Source organism: Oncorhynchus tshawytscha, unplaced genomic scaffold, assembly GCF_018296145.1.
Source record: "Oncorhynchus tshawytscha isolate Ot180627B unplaced genomic scaffold, Otsh_v2.0 Un_contig_8562_pilon_pilon, whole genome shotgun sequence".
In the NCBI taxonomy this organism is placed as follows: domain Eukaryota; kingdom Metazoa; phylum Chordata; class Actinopteri; order Salmoniformes; family Salmonidae; genus Oncorhynchus; species Oncorhynchus tshawytscha.
The window spans coordinates 42,501-65,000 of NW_024608748.1; the positions used below are offsets into that span (position 1 = coordinate 42,501).

Genomic DNA, 22,500 nt, shown 5'->3' on the forward strand with positions numbered 1-22,500 from the left:
TTGCCAGGTTGGGCCAATAGCACCAACCCACAGCAGGTTGCCAGGTTGGGACAATAGCACGAACCCACAGCAGGTTGCCAGGTTGGGACAATAGCACGAACCCACAGCAGGTTGCCAGGTTGGGACAATAGCACCAACCCACAGCAGGTTGCCAGGTTGGGACAATAGCACCAACCCACAGCAGGGGTACTTGGCAGGCCAGGCACAAATGGAAACAACCATCAGGGACCTTTCTGTAGCAGGTGAGATTGAATTAATCTGGTCTAAAGAGCCTCTCCACAACCAGCCCCCCACACACACACACAGAGAATCCACCTGGTCTAAAGAGCCGCTTCACAACCAGGCCCCCCATACACACACCTCCCCCACAGGGTTTAGAGCACTGCGACCAGCTCTTCAGGGCCCACTCGTAGGTATCCAGCTCGGCCAGGAGAACATTGTTATTGGTGATGACCGGCAGCAGGTCCTCATGGATAATGTACTTATATGTCAGACTGATCTTAGTGTCCTCCTCCTGTGGAATGACCTAGAAGAGGACAGGGAGAAAGAGGACACGATGACAGAGAGAGAGAGAGACAGGGAGAAAGAGGACACGATGACAGAGAGAGAGAGAGAGACAGGGAGAAAGAGGACACGATGACACGATGAGAGAGAGAGAGAGAGAGACAGGGAGAAAGAGGACACGATGACAGAGAGAGAGAGAGAGACAGGGAGAAAGAGGACACGATGACAGAGAGAGAGAGAGAGACAGGGAGAAAGAGGACACGATGACAGAGAGAGAGAGAGAGACAGGGAGAAAGAGGACACGATGACAGAGAGAGAGAGAGACAGGGAGAAAGAGGACACGATGAGAGAGAGAGAGAGACAGGGAGAAAGAGGACACGATGACAGAGAGAGAGAGAGAGACAGGGAGAAAGAGGACACGATGACAGAGAGAGAGAGAGAGACAGGGAGAAAGAGGACACGATGACAGAGAGAGAGACAGGGAGAAAGAGGACACGATGACAGAGAGAGAGAGAGAGAGAGACAGGGAGAAAGAGGACACGATGACAGAGAGAGAGAGAGAGAGAGAGACAGGGAGAAAGAGGACACGATGACAGAGAGAGAGAGAGAGACAGGGAGAAAGAGGACACGATGACAGAGAGAGAGAGAGAGAAAGAGAGACAGGGAGAAAGAGGACACGATGACAGAGAGAGAGAGAGAGAGACAGGGAGAAAGAGGACACGATGACAGAGAGAGAGAGAGAGAGACACGATGACAGAGAGAGAGAGAGAGACAGGGAGAAAGAGGACACGATGACAGAGAGAGAGAGAGGACACGATGACAGAGAGAGAGAGAGAGACAGAGAGAGACAGGGAGACAAGAGGACACGATGAGAGAGAGAGAGAGAGACAGGGAGAAAGAGGACACGATGACAGAGAGAGAGAGAGACAGGGAGAAAGAGGACACGATGACAGAGAGAGAGAGAGAGAGGAGAGGAGAAAGAGAGGACACGATGACAGAGAGAGAGAGAGAGACAGGGAGAAAGAGGACACGATGACAGAGAGAGAGAGAGAGACAGGGAGAAAGAGGACACGATGACAGAGAGAGAGAGACAGGGAGAAAGAGGACACGATGACAGAGAGAGAGAGACAGGTAGAAAGAGGACACGATGACAGAGAGAGAGAGACAGGGAGAAAGAGGACACGATGACAGAGAGAGAGAGAGAGAGACAGCGAGAAAGAGAATGAGAGAAAGACAGAGAGAAAGAGAGTGAGAGAAAGATAAACAATTGATTCCCATTCAAAGTCCTATTTTCCCTAATCCCTAAACCTAACCCTTAACCTAAGTCTGACCTTAACACTAACCCCAAATCCTAACCCCAAACCTAAGCCTAAGATCCGAAGCCTAAAATAGCTTTTTTCCTTGTGGGGACAGGTGAAATGTCCCTACTTGTCCGAATTGTCCTCGTTTTACTATCCTTGTAAGGACTTCTGGTCCCCACAAAGATAGTAAAACCAAAATCACACACACACACACACACACACACACACACACACACACACTGGACAATAGTGCTGAGCAATTAACCAACATTTCAATTTTTTTCGATTATTAAACAACTAATTGACCCACGTCAGTTCAATTACTTGAATTCCATTTTGTTCCGTTATTTGTGAAACCAATGCACATTTCCTCTAGAGGGAAATCAAATCATTCACAAGAGAAATCATCTCAAGAACTAAGTGGGATGATGGGCTGAAGGGAGATGTAGTTTTTCATTAAGCAAATATTCAACCTAGTTCAGCACATAAAAGTGGTAATTAACTACAAGGACCATAGTCCCCTGCGGCAGTTTTCCCCCCAGTTTAGGCAGAGATACATACACTTTTACTCCTGCTACGTTTGGTTAGATACACACAGACCACATGAGAGAGGAATGTACACAACAAGAGGGACAGACAGTTGGTGAAAGTTTACCTGAACTACTTTGAAGAACTAGTCAAATCATTTCTACAGACAGCTCTGCAGCTTACTTAGGCAGGCTAGCCTAGCTAAACAGGATGACTACAGACAACTCTGCAGTATATTTAGGCAGGTTAGCCTAGCTAGGCAGGGTGACTACAGACAGCTCTGCAGTATATTTAGGCAGGCTAGCCTAGCTAGATAGGGTGACTACAGACAGCTCTGCAGTATATTTAGGCAGGCTAGCCTAGCTAGGTAGGGTGACTACAGACAGCTCTGCAGTATATTTAGGCAGGCTAGCCTAGCTAGGTAGGGTGACTACAGACAGCTCTGCAGTATATTTAGGCAGGCTAGCCTAGCTAAACAGGATGACTACAGACAACTCTGCAGCATATTTAGGCAGGCTAGCCTAGCTAGATAGGATGACGGCTGACTGCTACTGCCAGAGATGAGATGATGAGTTTAAGGAATGAAAAATATTAAAGTCATTAAATTAAAAACTAAGTAAATATACACAACTGAATATTGTATTATTTCATAGTAATTTCCTATTTTTCTAATGATGTCTACCCAATGTGGACCTGACAGAGACAATGGAATATTTTCAATGCTTTGGCAATTACATTTTCACTATTTTTGGCTTTGTAATTACCATTAAAAAGTCACACAAAAAAGGTCACTATATCATAATACATTTAATGTTATCGAAACCGAAATCGAAAACCACAATATTTTGTTTTACTAATCGTTAAAAAAAAAAACGATCTAGAAAACCACTAATTACCACTAGTGGACAATCAAAGATGATTAAAATCACAGTGAAGGTACTCCACTGTCTTTCTAGGGGACTGACTGGAGTGTGTAGTTGAACCTCAACGTGAACCATTGGGAACGGAGTCCTGTATCTTCTGACCACATGCTGCTGTGTCGGATAGTGATCATTTGGGTCGGCCTGTTTTGGGTAAAATGAGAATTGAGGCGATGCACACCTGCACCCCAACTGTCACTTGTCAATGTTTAAAAATTCAGCCTGTATGTGTGTGTGTGTGTGTGGGTGTGTGCACGTGTCTGGGTGTGTACGTGTGTGTGTGTGTGTGTGTGTGTGTGTGTGTGCATGTGTCTGGGTGTGTGTGTGCGTGTGTGTGTGTGTGTGTGTGTGTGTGCACGTGTCTGGTGTGTGTATGTGTCTGTGTGTGTGTGTGTATGTGTGCTGTGTGTGTGTGTGTGCACGTGTCTGGTGTGTGCATGTGTCTGCGTGTGTATGTGTGTGTGTGCACGTGTCTGTGTGTGTGTGTGTGTGTGCACGTGTCTGTGTGTGTGTGTGTGTATGTGTGTCTGGTGTGTGTGTGTGTGTGTGTGTGCGTGCACGTGTCTGGGTGTGTATGTGTGTGTGTGTGTGCACGTGTCTGGGTGTGTATGTGTGTGTGCGTGCACGTGTCTGGGTGTGTGCACGTGTGTGTGTGCACGTGTCTGGGTGTGTGCACGTGTGTGTGTGTGTGTGTGTGTGCACGTGTCTGGGTGTGTGTGTATGTGTGTGTGTCTGTGTATGTGTGTCTGAGTGTGCCTGTGTATGTGTGTCTGAGTGTGCGTCTTACTAGATCCATCAGTTTAGTCTTCTTACCAGAACAACGATACCCTCGTGAAGGGGGCCGATTGTTTTCAGGGTTTCTTTCTCGCCGCTTCCGAAGACGTACTCCCACTCCAAACCGCTCTCGATGAAGGTTCTGGACTTGGCATCTCCACTTTTTGCGTTCAATATGAAGCTGCCTGTGACTTGATTCTTAACAGCTGTGAAACACAAAGAGAAACGTCTGATTCACAATGTGTTTTCATCCATTGGATAGTCTGACAGGACCAGCACAGCAGAAACAGGCTATACAGAGGGGGGGTGACCAACTGTTCCAACCCGTGTATGTGGGGCGGCAGGGTAGCCTAGTGGTTAGAGTGTAGGGGCGGCAGGGTAGCCTAGTGGTTAGAGTGTAGGGACGGCAGGGTAGCCTAGTGGTTAGAGTGTAGGAGCGGCAGGGTAGCCTAGTGGTTAGAGTGTAGAGCGGCAGGGTAGCCTAGTGGTTAGAGTGTAGAGGCGGCAGGGTAGTCTAGTGGTTAGAGTGTAGGGGCGGCAGGGTAGCCTAGTGGTTAGAGTGTAGGGACGGCTGGGTAGTCTAGTGGTTAGAGTGTAGAGGCGGCAGGGTAGCCTAGTGGTTAGAGTGTAGAGGCGGCAGGGTAGTCTAGTGGTTAGAGTGTAGGGCGGCAGGGTAGCCTAGTGGTTAGAGTGTAGGGACGGCTGGGTAGTCTAGTGGTTAGAGTGTAGAGGCGGCAGGGTAGCCTAGTGGTTAGAGTGTAGGGACGGCTGGGTAGCCTAGTGGTTAGAGTGTAGGGACGGCTGGGTAGCCTAGTGGTTAGAGTGTAGGGACGGCTGGGTAGTCTAGTGGTTAGAGTGTAGAGGCGGCAGGGTAGCCTAGTGGTTAGAGTGTAGGGACGGCTGGGTAGCCTAGTGGTTAGAGTGTAGGGAACGGCAGGGTAGTCTAGTGGTTAGAGTGTAGAGGCAGCAGGGTAGCCTAGTGGTTAGAGTGTAGGGACGGCTGGGTAGCCTAGTGGTTAGAGTGTAGGAACGGCAGGGTAGTCTAGTGGTTAGAGTGTAGAGGCGGCAGGGTAGCCTAGTGGTTAGAGTGTAGGAACGGCAGGGTAGCCTAGTGGTTAGAGTGTAGGAATGGCAGGGTAGCCTAGTGGTTAGAGTATAGGAACGGCAGGGTAGCCTAGTGGTTAGAGTGTAGGGACGGCAGGGTAGCCTAGTGGTTAGAGTGTAGGAACGGCAGGGTAGCCTAGTGGTTAGAGTGTAGGGACGGCAGGGTAGCCTAGTGGTTAGAGTATAGGAACGGCAGGGTAGCCTAGTGGTTAGAGTGTAGGGCGGCAGGGTAGCCTAGTGGTTAGAGTGTAGGGACGGCTGGGTAGTCTAGTGGTTAGAGTGTAGGGGCGGCAGGGTAGCCTAGTGGTTAGAGTGTAGGGACGGCTGGGTAGCCTAGTGGTTAGAGTGTAGGGGACGGCTGGGTAGCCTAGTGGTTAGAGTGTAGGGACGGCTGGGTAGTCTAGTGGTTAGAGTGTAGAGGGCGGCAGGGTAGCCTAGTGGTTAGAGTGTAGGGACGGCTGGGTAGCCTAGTGGTTAGAGTGTAGGAACGGCAGGGTAGTCTAGTGGTTAGAGTGTAGGGCGGCAGGGTAGCCTAGTGGTTAGAGTGTAGGAACGGCAGGGTAGCCTAGTGGTTAGAGTGTAGGGCGGCAGGGTAGCCTAGTGGTTAGAGTGTAGGGAACGGCAGGGTAGCCTAGTGGTTAGAGTGTAGGGGCGGCAGGGTAGCCTAGTGGTTAGAGTGTAGGGCGGCAGGGTAGCCTAGTGGTTAGAGTGTAGGGGCGGCAGGGTAGCCTAGTGGTTAGAGTGTAGGGACGGCAGGGTAGCCTAGTGGTTAGAGTGTAGGGGCGGCAGGGTAGCCTAGTGGTTAGAGTGTAGGGGCGGCAGGGTAGCCTAGTGGTTAGAGTGTAGGGACGGCAGGGGAGCCTAGTGGTTAGAGTGTAGGGGCGGCAGGGTAGCCTAGTGGTTAGAGTGTAGGGGCGGCAGGGTAGCCTAGTGGTTAGAGTGTAGGGGCGGCTGGGTAGCCTAGTGGTTAGAGTGTAGGGGCGGCAGGGTAGCCTAGTGGTTAGAGTGTAGGGGCGGCAGGGTAGCCTAGTGGTTAGAGTGTAGGGGCGGCAGGGTAGCCTAGTGGTTAGAGTGTAGGGGCGGCAGGGTAGCCTAGTGGTTAGAGTAGGGGACGGCAGGGTAGCCTAGTGGTTAGAGTGTAGGGGCGGCAGGGTAGCCTAGTGGTTAGAGTGTAGGGGCGGCTGGGTAGCCTAGTGGTTAGAGTGTAGGGGCGGCAGGGTAGCCTAGTGGTTAGAGTGTAGGGGCGGCAGGGTAGCCTAGTGGTTAGAGTGTAGGGGCGGCAGGGTAGCCTAGTGGTTAGAGTGTAGGGACGGCAGGGTAGCCTAGTGGTTAGAGTGTAGGGACGGCAGGGTAGCCTAGTGGTTAGAGTGTAGGGGCGGCAGGGTAGCCTAGTGGTTAGAGTGTAGGGACGGCAGGGTAGCCTAGTGGTTAGAGTGTAGGGGCGGCAGGGTAGCCTAGTGGTTAGAGTGTAAGGACGGCAGGGTAGCCTAGTGGTTAGAGTGTAGGGGCGGCAGGGTAGCCTAGTGGTTAGAGTGTAGGGGCGGCAGGGTAGCCTAGTGGTTAGAGTGTAGGGGCGGCAGGGTAGCCTAGTGGTTAGAGTGTAGGGACTGCAGGGTAGCCTAGTGGTTAGAGTGTAGGGGCGGCAGGGTAGCCTAGTGGTTAGAGTGTAGGGGCGGCAGGGTAGCCTAGTGGTTAGAGTGTAGGGGCGGCAGGGTAGCCTAGTGGTTAGAGTGTAGGGACTGCAGGGTAGCCTAGTGGTTAGAGTGTAGGGGTGGCAGGGTAGCCTAGTGGTTAGAGTGTAGGGGTGGCAGGGTAGCCTAGTGGTTAGAGTGTAGGGGCGGCAGGGTAGCCTAGTGGTTAGAGCGTTGGACTAGTAACTGGAAGGTTGCAAGTTCAAACCCCCGAGCTGACAAGGTACAAATCTGTCGTTCTGCCCCTGAACAGGCAGTTAACCCACTGTTCCTAGGCCGTCATTGAAAATAATAATAATGTGTGTGTGTGTGTGTGTGTGTGTGTGTGTGTGTGTGTGTGTGTGTGTGTGTGTGTGTGTGTGTGTGTGTGTGTGTGTGTGTGTGTGTGTGTGTGTGTGTGTGTGTGTGTGTGTGTGTGTGTGTGTGTGTGTGTGTATTCAACTAGAATTCCATGACAATCGTCTTCCATTGGAAACACAACTAGGCTACATGCCATTGCATTCAATTTCAGGAAACTCTTAACTTTTCTATAACAGTAATGACATTCGAATTCTTACTGAGAGAGCAGAGCAACGATAGAAGTTGGCAGCCGTTATATGACATTGCGTCAGGGCTGCGCAAAAGGTCTGCGATAGCTACCGTTGTTCAGTGTTCATTTCAAATAGAGATCTATATGTACGGTAAATATCATTGAAATTCGAATGACAGATTGTGACTTTAATGCTAAAGCCTCGTCACCATCGTATCCCTGTTTAGATAATAGATCTTAGAGACAGACAGTGAGAGAGAAGGATTTGGCTGGTAGCCACGGTGATACTGACTCACGCTGGGCCGCTCACACACACACAGAGCTTTTGTATACCAGGGGAGTCCCACACAGAGCTATTGTATACCAGGGGAGTCCCACACAGAGCTATTGTATACCAGGGGAGTCCCACACAGAGCTATTGTATACCAGGGGAGTCTGACACAGAGCTATTGAATACCAGGGGAGTCCCACACAGAACTATTGAATACCAGGGGAGTCCCACACAGAGCTATTGAATACCAAGGGAGTCCCACACAGAGCTATTGAATACCAGGGGAGTCCCACACACAAGTTAGGTTTCCATTAAGACACAAAACAAATTAGCCACAGACAAGTGGAATTAAACAGGTGGGGGTTTGACATGAGTTCTCCGAGAAACTCATGGGGGTGTCCACTGAATGTTGACTAACAACAAGAAACTGGGACCTAAAAGACACCCACCATGAGTGGCCCCAGAAACAACATAACAACCCACACCAACGTATAATATGGAGTAGAAAACAAGTGAAGCAGAGCAAACCAGACCAGACCACCAGACCAAACCACCAGACCAGACCAAACCACCAGACCAAACCACCAGACCAAACCACCAGACCAGACCACCAGACCAGACCACCAGACCAGACCAAACCACCAGACCAGACCAGACCAACCACCAGACCAGACCAAACCACCAGACCAGACCAGACCAGACCAAACCACCAGACCACCAGACCACCAGACCAAACCAAACCAAACCACCAGACCAGACCCGAGACCAGACCAAACCACACCACCAGACCACCAGACCAAACCCACCACCAGACCAAACCAAACCACACCACCAGACCAGACCACGAGACCAAACCAAACCACACCACCAGACCAGACCACGAGACCAAACCAAACCACACCACCAGACCAAACCAAACAGACCAGACCAGACCAGACCAAACCACCAGACCAGACCAAACCAGACCAAACCACCAGACCAGACCAAACCAACAGACCAGACCAAACCAACAGACCAGACCAAACCAGACCAAACCAGACCAAACCAGATCAAACCACCAGACCAGACCAAACCAGACCAGACCAAACCAGACCAAACAGACCAGACCAAACCAGACCAAACCATCAGACCAAACCAGACCAAACCAGACCAAACAGACCAGACCACCAGAACAAACCAGACCAAACCATCAGACCAGACCAAACCAAACCAGACCAAACCAGACCAAACCAACAGACCAGACCAAACCAACAGACCAGACCAAACCAGATCAAACCAGACCAGACCAAACCAACAGACCAGACCAAACCAGATCAAACCAGACCAAACCACCAGACCAGACCAAACCACCAGACCAGACCAAACCAAACCAGACCAAACCACCAGACCAGACCAAACCAAACCAGACCAAACCACCAGACCAGACCAGACCAAACCACCAGATCAGACCAAACCCAGAACCACCAGACCAGACCAAACCACCAGACCAGACCAAACCAAACCAGACCAAACCAGACCAAACCACCAGAACAGACCAAACCAGACCAAACCAAACCACCAGACCAAACCAAACCAGACCAAACCAGACCAAACCACCAGACCAAACCACCAAACCAGACCAAACCAAACCAGACCAAACCACCAGACCAGACCAAACCAACAGACCAGACCAAACCAGATCAAACCAACAGACCAGACCAAACCAGATCAAACCACCAGACCAGACCAAACCAGATCAAACCACCAGACCAGACCAAACCAGATCAAACCACCAGACCAGACCAAACCAGATCAAACCACCAGACCAGACCAAACCAGACCAAACCAAACCACCAGACCAGACCAGACCAAACCAGACCAAACCAGACCACCAGACCAGACCAAACCAAACCACCAGACCAGACCAAACCAAAAGACCAGACCAAACCACCAAACCAAACCAGATCAAACCACCAGACCAGACCAAACCAGACCAAACCAGAGCAGACCAAACCACCAGACCAGACCAAACCAAACCAGGGCAAACCAGAGTAAACCAGACCAAACCACCAGACCAAACCAAACCAGACCAAACCAGAGCAAACCAGACCAGACCAAACCACCAGAACAAACCAAACCAGACCAGACCAAACCGGACCAAACCAAACCAGACCAAACCAACAGACCAGACCAAACCGGACCAAACCAACAGACCAAACCGACCAAACCAGACCAAACCACCAGACTAGACCGGACCGGACCAAACCAGACCAAACCACCAGACTAGACCAAAACAACAACAAAACAGACCAACAAAAAAAACAGACCAAAACAAAACAAACCAGACCAAAACAAAACAAACCAGACCAAAACAAAACAAACCAGACCAAAACAAAACAAAACAAAACAAACCAAACCAAAACAAACCAGACCAAAACAAACCAAACCAAAACAAACCAGACCAAAACAAACCAGACCAAAACAAAACAAACCAGACCAAAACAAAACAAACCAGACCAAAACAAAACAAAAACCAAACCAAAACAAACCAGACCAAAACAAACCAGACCAAAACAAACCAGACCAAAACAAACCAGACCAAAATTGATGTCAATGTGAGTAAAGTGTGTGGATCTGATGAAGTCAGAATATCACCTGTCGACTAACAAAATGGATCAAATTGACCTTTACACTGACCAAAACTAATGTACCATTGAAGTGTATTCAAAGAAACATTGAAGTGTATTCAAAGGACCGTAGGAGGAATTTGTATTCAAGACCTTTTCCAGCATCATTCCTCAGACAGTCTGTGATATATATATACCCTGGTATACCCAGAAGTAGAAAAGCAAAACCGAAGGTAAAGACACTTGTTAAGTTTAGTGTAAGAACATTTGGATTGGACACCTGTTCATATGGATCCTAGTTGATTTCCTATCCAGAGGTGGATGTTCTGCATTAATAGGCTTTCCACATTACCATTAGTTTGCATTGAGAGTAATGAGGCAGAGGTTCTGTATAAATAGGCTGGCCATTACCATTAGTTTGCATTGAGAGTAATGAGGCAGAGGTTCTGTATAAATAGGCTGGCCATTACCATTAGTTTGCATTGAGAGTAATGAGGCAGAGGTTCTGTATAAATAGGCTTTCCACATTACCATTAGTTTGCATTGAGAGTAATGAGGCAGAGGTTCTGTATAAATAGGCTGGCCATTACCATTAGTTTGCATTGAGAGTAATGAGGCAGAGGTTCTGTATAAATAGGCTGGCCATTACCATTAGTTTGCATTGAGAGTAATGAGGCAGAGGTTCTGCATAAATAGGCTTTCCACATTACCATTAGTTTGCATTGAGAGTAATGAGGCAGAGGTTCTGTATAAATAGGCTGGCCATTACCATTAGTTTGCATTGAGAGTATTGATGCAGAGGTTCTGTATAAATAGGCTGGCCATTACCATTAGTTTGCATTGAGAGTAATGAGGCAGAGGTTCTGCATAAATAGGCTTTCCACATTACCATTAGTTTGCATTGAGAGTAATGAGGCAGAGGTTCTGTATAAATAGGCTGGCCATTACCATTAGTTTGCATTGAGAGTATTGATGCAGAGGTTCTGTATAAATAGGATGGCCATTACCATTAGTTTGCATTGAGAGTAATGAGGCAGAGGTTCTGTATAAATAGGCTGGCCATTACCATTAGTTTGCATTGAGAGTAATGAGGCAGAGGTTCTGTATAAATAGGCTGGCCATTACCATTAGTTTGCATTGAGAGTAATGAGGCAGAGGTTCTGTATAAATAGGCTGGCCATTACCATTAGTTTGCATTGAGAGTAATGAGGCAGAGGTTCTGTATAAATAGGCTGGCCATTACCATTAGTTTGCATTGAGAGTATTGATGCAGAGGTTCTGCATAAATAGGCTGGCCATTACCATTAGTTTGCATTGAGAGTAATGAGGCAGAGGTTCTGTATAAATAGGCTTTCCACATTACCATTAGTTTGCATTGAGAGTAATGAGGCAGAGGTTCTGTATAAATAGGCTTTCCACATTACCATTAGTTTGCATTGAGAGTAATGAGGCAGAGGTTCTGCATAAATAGGCTGGCCATTACCATTAGTTTGCATTGAGAGTAATGAGGCATAGGTTCTGCATAAACAGGCTTTCCACATTACCATTAGTTTGCATTGAGAGTAATGAGGCAGAGGTTCTGCATAAATACGCTTTCCACATTACCATTAGTTTGCATTGAGAGTAATGAGGCAGAGGTTCTGCATAAATAGGCTGGCCATTACCATTAGTTTGCATTGAGAGTAATGAGGCAGAGGTTCTGCATAAATAGGCTGGCCATTACCATTAGTTTGCTGAGAGTAATTGTCACTGTCGTCGTAGTGAGGAGACCAAAGCGCAGCGTGATGTGAATATATACTTTTAATGTAAGATGAAAGACCACTAAACAACTGGGACCACTATCAGCACTGAGTGCAAACATGCAACATCACATAGACAATCACCCACAAATTACCCAAGGAATATGGCTGCCTAAATATGGTTCCCAATCAGAGACAACGATAAACAGCTGCCTCTAATTGAGAACCAATCTAGGCAACCAATACACATACAAAACACCTAGACTAGTGAACAACCCCATAAACATACAAAAGCCCTAGACGGGCCAAAAACACAGCAAACCACCCTCGTCACACCCTGACCTAACCAAAATAATAAAGAAAACAAAGATAACTAAGGTCAGGACGTGACAGTAATGAGGCAGAGACCACACTGTATCTGTCCAACACCACGGTACCATGTCTACTGCCCCTCTTCATCTGCTGCCCACCCACTCTCCTGTTTATGCTCTGTCTCTATATTACACACACACACACACACACACACACACACACACACACACACACACACACACACACACAGAGACACACAGAGACACACAGAGACACACACTCACCAGACACTGCGGGCCCTGCTAGACATGATTAGCATTTAAAAAATGAAAATATCTGATGTCTGGTCCGAGCTGGCGAGCATTACTAACAGGCTAAAACTCTACAGGGCTAATTGGTGACAGTCAAAAGATCTGCAGTCATGCACTGCTGACGATCATACAGGAAATGTGTGTGGGTGGGGTTGCGTGTGTGTGTGTGTGTGTGTGAGTTCTGTAGTCATGCTCTGCGGATGTCCCTACTGTAAATGTACACTACTTGGCCAAAAGCTTGTTGAATATCTCATTCCTAAATCATGGTCATTAGTATGGAGTTGGTCGTCCCTTTTGCTGCTATAACAGCCTCCACTCTTTTGGGAAGGCTTTCCACTAGATGTTGGAACATCGCTGTGGGGACTTGCTTCCATTCAGCCACAAGAGCATTAGTGAGGTCGGGGGCACTGATTTTGGGTGATTAGGTCTGGCTCACAGTCGTCATTCCAATTCATCCCAAAGGTGTTTTATCCTGCTGTAACGAGACACACTTACCAATTATGTGGGAGGAAGTCTCATTCTCCTCTATAACGATGTGTCGGGCACCGATTGGAATATCAAACATCTTCAGCATGCCTATAGGACAACACAACAAGACAATATGAAACATCTTCAGCATGTCTACAGGACAACACAACAAGACAATATGAAACATCTTCAGCATGCCTATAGGACAACACAACAAGACAATATGAAACATCTTCAGCATGTCTACAGGACAACACAACAAGACAATATGAAACATCTTCAGCATGTCTATAGGACAACACAACAAGACAATATGAAACATCTTCAGCATGTCTACAGGACAACACAACAAGACAATATGAAACATCTTCAGCATGTCTATAGGACAACACAACAAGACAATATGAAACATCTTCAGCATGTCTACAGGACAACACAACAAGACAATATGAAACATCTTCAGCATGTCTATAGGACAACACAACAAGACAATATGAAACATCTTCAGCATGTCTACAGGACAACACAACAAGACAATATGAAACATCTTCAGCATGTCTATAGGACAACACAACAAGACAATATGAAACATCTTCAGCATGTCTATAGGACAACACAACAAGACAATATGAAACATCTTCAGCATGTCTATAGGACAACAAGACAATATGAAACATCTTCAGCATGCCTATAGGACAACACAACAAGACAATATGAAACATCTTCAGCAGGTCTACAGGACAACACAACAAGACAATATGAAACATCTTCAGCATGTCTATAGGACAACACAACAAGACAATATGAAACATCTTCAGCATGCCTATAGGACAACACAACAAGACAATATGAAACATCTTCAGCATGCCTATAGAAACATCTTCAGCATGCCTATAGAAACATCTTCAGCATGACAACACAACAAGACAATATGAAACATCTTCAGCATGTCTATAGGACAACAAGACAATATGAAACATCTTCAGCATGCCTATAGGACAACACAACAAGACAATATGAAACATCTTCAGCATGTCTATAGGACAACACAACAAGACAATATGAAACATCTTCAGCATGTCTATAGGACAACACAACAAGACAATATGAAACATCTTCAGCATGTCTATAGGACAACACAACAAGACAATATGAAACATCTTCAGCATGTCTATAGGACAACAAGACAATATGAAACATCTTCAGCATGTCTATAGGACAACACAACAAGACAATATGAAACATCTTCAGCATGTCTATAGGACAACACAACAAGACAATATGAAACATCTTCAGCATGCCTATAGGACAACACAACAAGACAATATGAAACATCTTCAGCATGCCTATAGGACAACACAACAAGACAATATGAAACATCTTCAGCATGCCTATAGGACAACACAGCATGCCTATAGGACAACACAACAAGACAATATGAAACATCTTCAGCATGTCTATAGGACAACACAACAAGACAATATGAAACATCTTCAGCATGTCTATAGGACAACACAACAAGACAATATGAAACATCTTCAGCATGTCTATAGGACAACACAACAAGACAATATGAAACATCTTCAGCATGTCTATAGGACAACACAACAAGACAATATGAAACATCTTCAGCAGGTCTACAGGACAACAAGACAATATGAAACATCTTCAGCAGGTCTACAGGACAACAAGACAATATGAAACATCTTCAGCATGTCTATAGGACAACACAACAAGACAATATGAAACATCTTCAGCATGTCTATAGGACAACACAACAAGACAATATGAAACATCTTCAGCATGCCTATAGGACAACACAACAAGACAATATGAAACATCTTCAGCATGCCTATAGGACAACACAACAAGACAATATGAAACATCTTCAGCATGTCTATAGGACAACACAACAAGACAATATGAAACATCTTCAGCATGCCTATAGGACAACACAACAAGACAATATGAAACATCTTCAGCATGTCTATAGGACAACACAACAAGACAATATGAAACATCTTCAGCATGCCTATAGGACAACAAGACAATATGAAACATCTTCAGCATGTCTATAGGACAACACAACAAGACAATATGAAACATCTTCAGCATGTCTATAGGACAACACAACAAGACAATATGAAACATCTTCAGCATGTCTATAGGACAACACAACAAGACAATATGAAACATCTTCAGCATGCCTATAGGACAACAAGACAATATGAAACATCTTCAGCATGTCTATAGGACAACACAACAAGACAATATGAAACATCTTCAGCATGTCTATAGGACAACACAACAAGACAATATGAAACATCTTCAGCATGCCTATAGGACAACACAACAAGACAATATGAAACATCTTCAGCATGTCTATAGGACAACACAACAAGACAATATGAAACATCTTCAGCATGTCTATAGGACAACACAACAAGACAATATGAAACATCTTCAGCATGTCTATAGGACAACACAACAAGACAATATGAAACATCTTCAGCATGTCTATAGGACAACACAACAAGACAATATGAAACATCTTCAGCAGGTCTATAGGACAACAAGACAATATGAAACATCTTCAGCAGGTCTACAGGACAACAAGACAATATGAAACATCTTCAGCATGTCTATAGGACAACACAACAAGACAATATTAAACATCTTCAGCATGTCTATAGGACAACAAGACAATATGAAACATCTTCAGCAGGTCTATCGGACAACAAGACAATATGAAACATCTTCAGAATGTCTACAGGACAACAAGACAATATGAAACATCTTCAGCATGTCTATAGGACAACACAACAAGACAATATGAAACATCTTCAGCTTGTCTATAGGACAACACAACAAGACAATATGAAACATCTTCAGCATGTCTACAGGACAACAAGACAATATGAAACATCTTCACCATGTCTACAGGACAACACAACAAGACAATATGAAACATCTTCAGCATGTCTATAGGACAACAAGACAATATGAAACATCTTCAGCATGTCTATAGGACAACAAGACAATATGAAACATCTTCAGCATGTCTATAGGACAACAAGACAATATGAAACATCTTCAGCATGTCTATAGGACAACAAGACAATATGAAACATCTTCAGCATGTCTATAGGACAACACAACAAGACAACGGGTTGGTAAGGGAATTAATCCAATGAGCCACAGAATAACAACAGACCAGGGATGATGTCTATCATAGGTTGTCAGAGTAGCAGTGCTGATCTAGGATCAGGTCCCCCCCCCTGTCCATGTAACCTTATTCATTGTTATCCTACTCTGAGAGCCATGATACAGACAACCCCAGGCCTACTAGTGACTCTAACAGAGGAGAAACGTGTCTAATTATACTGTTGTGTGTGAACTGGTGATAGCAGTGTTTTGTGTTTAGTCTGTCTACATGTCAAGGGCTGTAGCTGGGTGAACACAGGGTAACTAGTGTGTCGTGAATTCACCTGCTGGCGACTCTTATCAAGAGTCAAGAGTCACCAACTGGGAATTCAAAACACAGTGCCACGCACATTACACTCTTAGAACCAAGGCTTCCAGAAGGGTTCTTCAGCTGTCCCCATAGGAGAAACCTTTATGGTTCCAGGTAGAACTATTTTTGTATTCCACGTAGAACCCTGTGTGGAAAGGGTTCTACATGGAACTCAAAAGGGTTCTTCAGCTGTCCCCATAGGAGAAACCTTTATGGTTCCAGGTAGAACTATTTTTGTATTCCACGTAGAACCCTGTGTGAAAAGGGTTCTACATGGAACTCAAAAGGGTTCTTCAGCTGTCCCCATAGGAGAAACCTTTATGGTTCCAGGTAGAACCCTTTTTGAGTTCCAGGTAGAACTATTTTTGGATTCCATGTAGAACCCTGTGTGGAAAGGGTTCTACATGGAACTCAAAAAGGGTTCTGCCTAAGAATGTCAGAGAGGATTTTAGGGCTTTCAAGCTGTAATATCAAGTATTGATTGATAAATGAAATAACACATAATGTTCTGAAGTGTGGTTTCACCCTGGTGATGGCCCAATCTTACCTGTTTTCTTTGGTATCTTGGTGAGGGTCAGTTTGACAGTGCGACAGTGGGAGTTGTCCCCACCACAGACTCCACACTTGTCTTCTTGTTTGTACGAGCCAACCTCTTTGTCGCAGCCCACATGCTGGGAGAGAGAAGGGCACAGTCAGTCAATCAACCAAGGGGAGGCCCCCTTTAGGCTGTCTGATTTTTACACTGACTGAGATTAGGCTGGGGAGGCTCCTTCTAGGCTGTCTGACTTTTACACTGACTGAGATTAGGCTGGGGGAGGCTCAGTCTAGGCTGGGGGAGGCTCCTTCTAGGCTGGGGGAGGCTCAGTCTAGGCTGGGGAGGCTCAGTCTAGGCTGGGGGAGGCTCCTTCTAGGCTGGGGGAGGCTCCTTCTAGGCTGGGGAGGCTCAATCTAGGCTGGAGGAGGCTCAGTCTAGGCTGGGGGAGGCTCAGTCTAGGCTAGGGGAGGCTCAATCTAGGCTGGGGAGGCTCAGTCTAGGCTGGGGAGGCTCCTTCTAGGCTGGGGGAGGCTCAGTCTAGGCTGGGGAGGCTCAGTCTAGGCTGGGGGAGGCTTCTTCTAGGCTGGGGAGGCTCCTTCTAGGCTGGGGGAGGCTCCTTCTAGGCTGGGGGAGGCTCCTTCTAGGCTGGGGGAGGCTCAGTCTAGGCTGGGGGAGGCTCAGTCTAGGCTGGGGAGGCTCCTTCTAGGCTGGGGGAGGCTCCTTCTAGGCTGGGGGAGGCTCAGTCTAGGCTGGGGGAGGCTCAGTCTAGGCTGGGGGAGGCTCAGTCTAGGCTGGGGGAGGCTCCTTCTAGGCTGGGGGAGGCTCAGTCTAGGCTGGAGGAGGCTCCTTCTAGGCTGGGGGAGGCTCAGTCTAGGCTGGCGGAGGCTCCTTCTAGGCCGTCTGACTTGCAGTGGAACACTACTCTCCAGACTTCTGCTATAGAAGCGATACCAATCTATCCAAGACACAGATTGGTAAAGGAGACATAACATATGTTGAATCTGGACCCTCAATCTACAAACGTTTTGGTCTGGTCTGGAAAATGCCAACATCTGTTATGGTATCTAACCTCCAATCAAAACATTAAGTAGACTTCATGGAAAGACAGAGGGGGAGAGAGAGAGAAACAGAGAGAGAGAGACACAGAGAGAGAAACAGATAGACAGAGAGAGAGAGAAACAGAGAGAGAGAGAGAGAAACAGAGAGAGAGGCACTGAAGCCCCTGTAGATATAGAGAGGTATAGATAGAGAGAGGTACAGATAGAGAGGTATAGATAGAGAGAGGTACATATAGAGAGAGGTACATATAGAGAGAGGTACATATAGAGAGGTATAGATAGTGAGGTATAGATAGAGAGGTATAGATAGAGAGGTATAGATAGAGAGGTATAGATAGAGAGAGGTATAGATAGAGAGATATAGATAGTGAGGTATAGATAGAGGTACAGATAGAGAGGTGTAGATAGAGGTACAGATAGAGAGGTACAGATAGAGAGGTATAGATAGAGAGGTATAGATAGAGGTAAAGATAGAGGTATAGATAGAGAGGTATAGATAGAGAGGTATAGATAGAGGTATAGATAGTGAGATGTAGATAGAGAGGTATAGATAGAGGTATAGATAGAGGTATAGATAGAGGTATAGATAGAGAGGTACCAATAGAGAGGTATAGATAGAGGGGTATAGATAGAGAGAGGTATAGATAGAGAGGTATAGATAGAGAGAGGTATAGATAGAGAGAGGTATAGATAGAGGTATAGATAGAGGTATAGATAGAGAGGTATAGATAGAGGTATAGATAGAGGTATAGATAGAGAGGTATAGATAGAGAGGTATAGATAGAGGTATAGATAGAGAGGTATAGATAGAGAGGTATAGATAGAGAGGTATAGATAGTGAGATGTAGATAGAGAGGTATAGATAGATAGAGGTATAGATAGAGAGGTATAGATAGAGAGGTATAGATAGAGAGGTATAGATAGTGAGGTGTAGATAGAGAGATATAGATAGAGGTATAGAGAGAGGTATAGATAGAGAGGTATAGATAGAGAGGTATAGATAGTTAGGTATAGATAGAGAGGAATCGATAGAGAGAGGTATAGATAGATAGAGGTATAGATAGAGAGAGGTATAGATAGAGAGATAGCTATACTGTACATACCAGACATTCCCCCCGGGTGCAGACACTGAAAGGGTCTGTGTAGCTGCACCGCGTCCCATCATGCATCACCTGGTTCATGACCACCACCTCACCGGTCTCTTTGGACTGACAGCTCAACTCACACTTGTGAGCCTCTACACGGGTGAAGATCAATCAATCAATCAAATGTATTTTATAAAGCCCTTTTTACATCAGCAGTTGTCACAAAGTGCTTTTCAGAATGTGGCTAGTAAAACTCCCTAGAGGATACCCAGTCTAAGATACCAGAGAGAAAGCAACGCAGAGGCAGAAGCACTGTGTCTAGTAAAACTCCCTAGAGGATACCCAGTCTAAGATACCAGAGAGAAAGCAAGGCAGAAGCACTGTGTCTAGTAAAACTCCCTAGAGGATACCCAGTCTAAGATACCAGAGAGAAAGTAACGCAGAAGCACTGTGTCTAGTAAAACTCCCTAGAGGATACCCAGTCTAAGATACCAGAGAGAAAGCAACGCAGAGGCACTGTGGCTAGTAAAACTCCCTAGAGGATACCCAGTCTAAGATACCAGAGAGAAAGCAAGGCAGAGGCAGAAGCACTGTGTCTAGTAAAACTCCCTAGAGGATACCCAGTCTAAGATACCAGAGAGAAAGCAAGGCAGAGGCAGAAGCACTGTGGCTAGTAAAACTCCCTAGAGGATACCCAGTCTAAGATACCAGAGAGAAAGCAAGGCAGAGGCAGAAGCACTGTGTCTAGTAAAACTCCCTAGAGGATACCCAGTCTAAGATACCAGAGAGAAAGCAACGCAGAGGCACTGTGGCTAGTAAAACTCTCTAGAGGATACCCAGTCTAAGATACCAGAGAGAAAGCAACGCAGAGGCACTGTGGCTAGTAAAACTCCCTAGAGGATACCCAGTCTAAGATACCAGAGAGAAAGCAAGGCAGAGGCAGAAGCACTGTGGCTAGTAAAACTCCCTAGAGGATACCCAGTCTAAGATACCAGAGAGAAAGCAAGGCAGAGGCAGAAGCACTGTGGCTAGTAAAACTCCCTAGTAAAACTAAGATACCAGAGAGAAAGCAAGGCAGAGGCAGAAGCACTGTGGCTAGTAAAACTCCCTAGAGGATACCCAGTCTAAGATACCAGAGAGAAAGCAACGCAGAGGCACTGTGGCTAGTAAAACTCCCTAGAGGATACCCAGTCTAAGATACCAGAGAGAAAGCAAGGCGGAGGCAGAAGCACTGTGGCTAGTAAAACTCCCTAGAGAAGGAAAACAAAATGAACACATACTTTAGTCCAGACTGAGGGAAGATAAACTAAATAAATGACAAGAGAAAGTTTGCATTGTATCTCTTCTGCTTTCGTTGACCTTTAGGAACACAAGGCCAGAGAGGATAGAGATCCTATGCTCAGTTCACATGTGGGCGTCTGAAATGGTTAGACTGCTGTGTGTGATGTTGATGTTCCTGTATGTTATTGACACCACACATGTGTTATTGTTCTGTCAAGAAGTTCTATGTAATGTCCAGATACTCTTGTCGACTTCTGTCAGTGTCTCACCAGCAGTAGTCTGACTTTAGACATTAATGAGGAACACTGAGTCACACACTCTACGTGACCAAAAGAATGTGGACACCTGCTCGTCAAACATCTCATTCTAAAACAAAGGACATTAATATGGAGTTGGTCCCTCCTTTCCTGCTATAACATCCTCCACTCTTCTGGGAAGGCTTATTCACTAGATTGTTGGAACATTGCTGCGGGGACTTGCTTCCATTTAGCCACAAGAGCATTAGTGAGGTCGGGCACTGATGTTGGGATCGCAGTCAGCATTCCGATTCATCTCAAAAGTGTTCAATGGGGTTGAGGTCGTTGTGCAGGCCAGTCAAGTTCTACCACACCGATCTCGACAAACCCTTTCTGTATGGACCTCGCTTTGTGCATGGGGGCATTGTCATGCTGAAACAGGAAAGGGCCTTCCCCAAACTGTTGCCACAAAGTTGGAAGCATAGAATAGTCTAGAATGTCATTGTATGCTGTAGCATTAAGATTTCCCTTAACTGGACCTAAGGGGCCTAGCTCGAACCATGAAAACAGCCCCAGACTATTATTCCTCCTCCACCAAACTTTACAGTTGGCACTATGCATTCAGGCAGGTAGCATTCTCCTGGCATTCGCCAAACCCAGATTCTTCCGTCGGACTGCCAGATAGTGAAGCGTGATTCATCACTCCAGAGAATCCGTTTCTACTGCTCCAGAGTCCAATGGCGGCGAGCTTTACACCACTCCAGCCGACACTTGGCATTGCGCATGGTGATCTTAGGCTTGTGTGCAGCTGCACGGCCATGGAAACCCATTTCATGAAGCTCCCGATGAAAATGTGTTGTGCTGACGTTGCTTCCTGAGGCAATTTGGAACTCGGTAGTGAGTGTTGCAACCGAGGAAAGATGATTTTACGCGCTACGTGCTTCAGCATTCGCCGGTCCCGTTCTGTGAGCTTGTGTGGCCTACCACTTCGCAGCTGAGCTGTTGTTGCTCCTAGGCATTTCCACTTCACAATAACAGCACTCGTAGCTAACCGGGGCAGCTGTAGCAGGGCAGAAATTTCACAAACTGACTTGTCGGAAAGGTGGCATCCTATGACGGTGTCACTTTGAAAGTCACTGAGCACTTCAGTAAGGCCATTCTACTGCCAGTGTTTGTCTATGGAGATTACATGGCTATGTCCTCGATTTTGTACACCTGTGTGTGGCTGAAATAGCAGAATCCACTAATTTGAAAATATACTTTCGCATATATATATATGAGGCTCTCCCTCCCATCCATCTTCTATGTCTCTCATTGTTACAGTCATATTGTTCTTATTGTTCCTACCATGCAACAGCTCTCTGCGTTCTGCACATCTCATTGTTACAGTCATATTGTTCTTATTGTTCCTACCATGCAACAGCTCTCTGCGTTCTGCACATCTCTTTGTGGCAGTCATATTGTTTTGTATTGTAAATGTATAAAAACGTATTTGGTTGATTTATTATTGCTTATGTAAGATATATAATTAATATAGAAATCATTATTATTGTATGGAAACTGTGCTATTATGGTTCATGTGTATTAGAATCCTTTTATTGCTAATAGCGACCCCTAGTGGACATTATACCTTTTAGAACGGCAGGGCTTAATCAATCAGGCCAATACTTTACAATGTGGCAATATCCAAAATGGCACCCTAATCCCAGGGAGTCTAGGGAATAGGGTTTGAT

At 46.0% G+C, this 22,500-nt stretch overlaps 1 protein-coding gene across 3 annotated transcripts in view; it reads right to left on the bottom strand.

Annotated features, from left to right (window-relative positions):
* The window catches only part of LOC112236317 (A disintegrin and metalloproteinase with thrombospondin motifs 3), a gene marked incomplete at its 5' end in the record, with an annotated part of 60,158 nt that overhangs the window by 24,902 nt on the left and 12,756 nt on the right, over positions 1 to 22,500 (bottom strand). For all 3 annotated transcript variants that reach the window (XM_042313598.1, XM_042313597.1, XM_042313599.1), the window contains 5 exon segments: positions 361 to 526; positions 4,067 to 4,233; positions 13,086 to 13,166; positions 17,120 to 17,243; positions 19,269 to 19,402. In XM_042313598.1, coding sequence (XP_042169532.1) covers positions 361 to 526; positions 4,067 to 4,233; positions 13,086 to 13,166; positions 17,120 to 17,243; positions 19,269 to 19,402 — 672 coding nt within the window.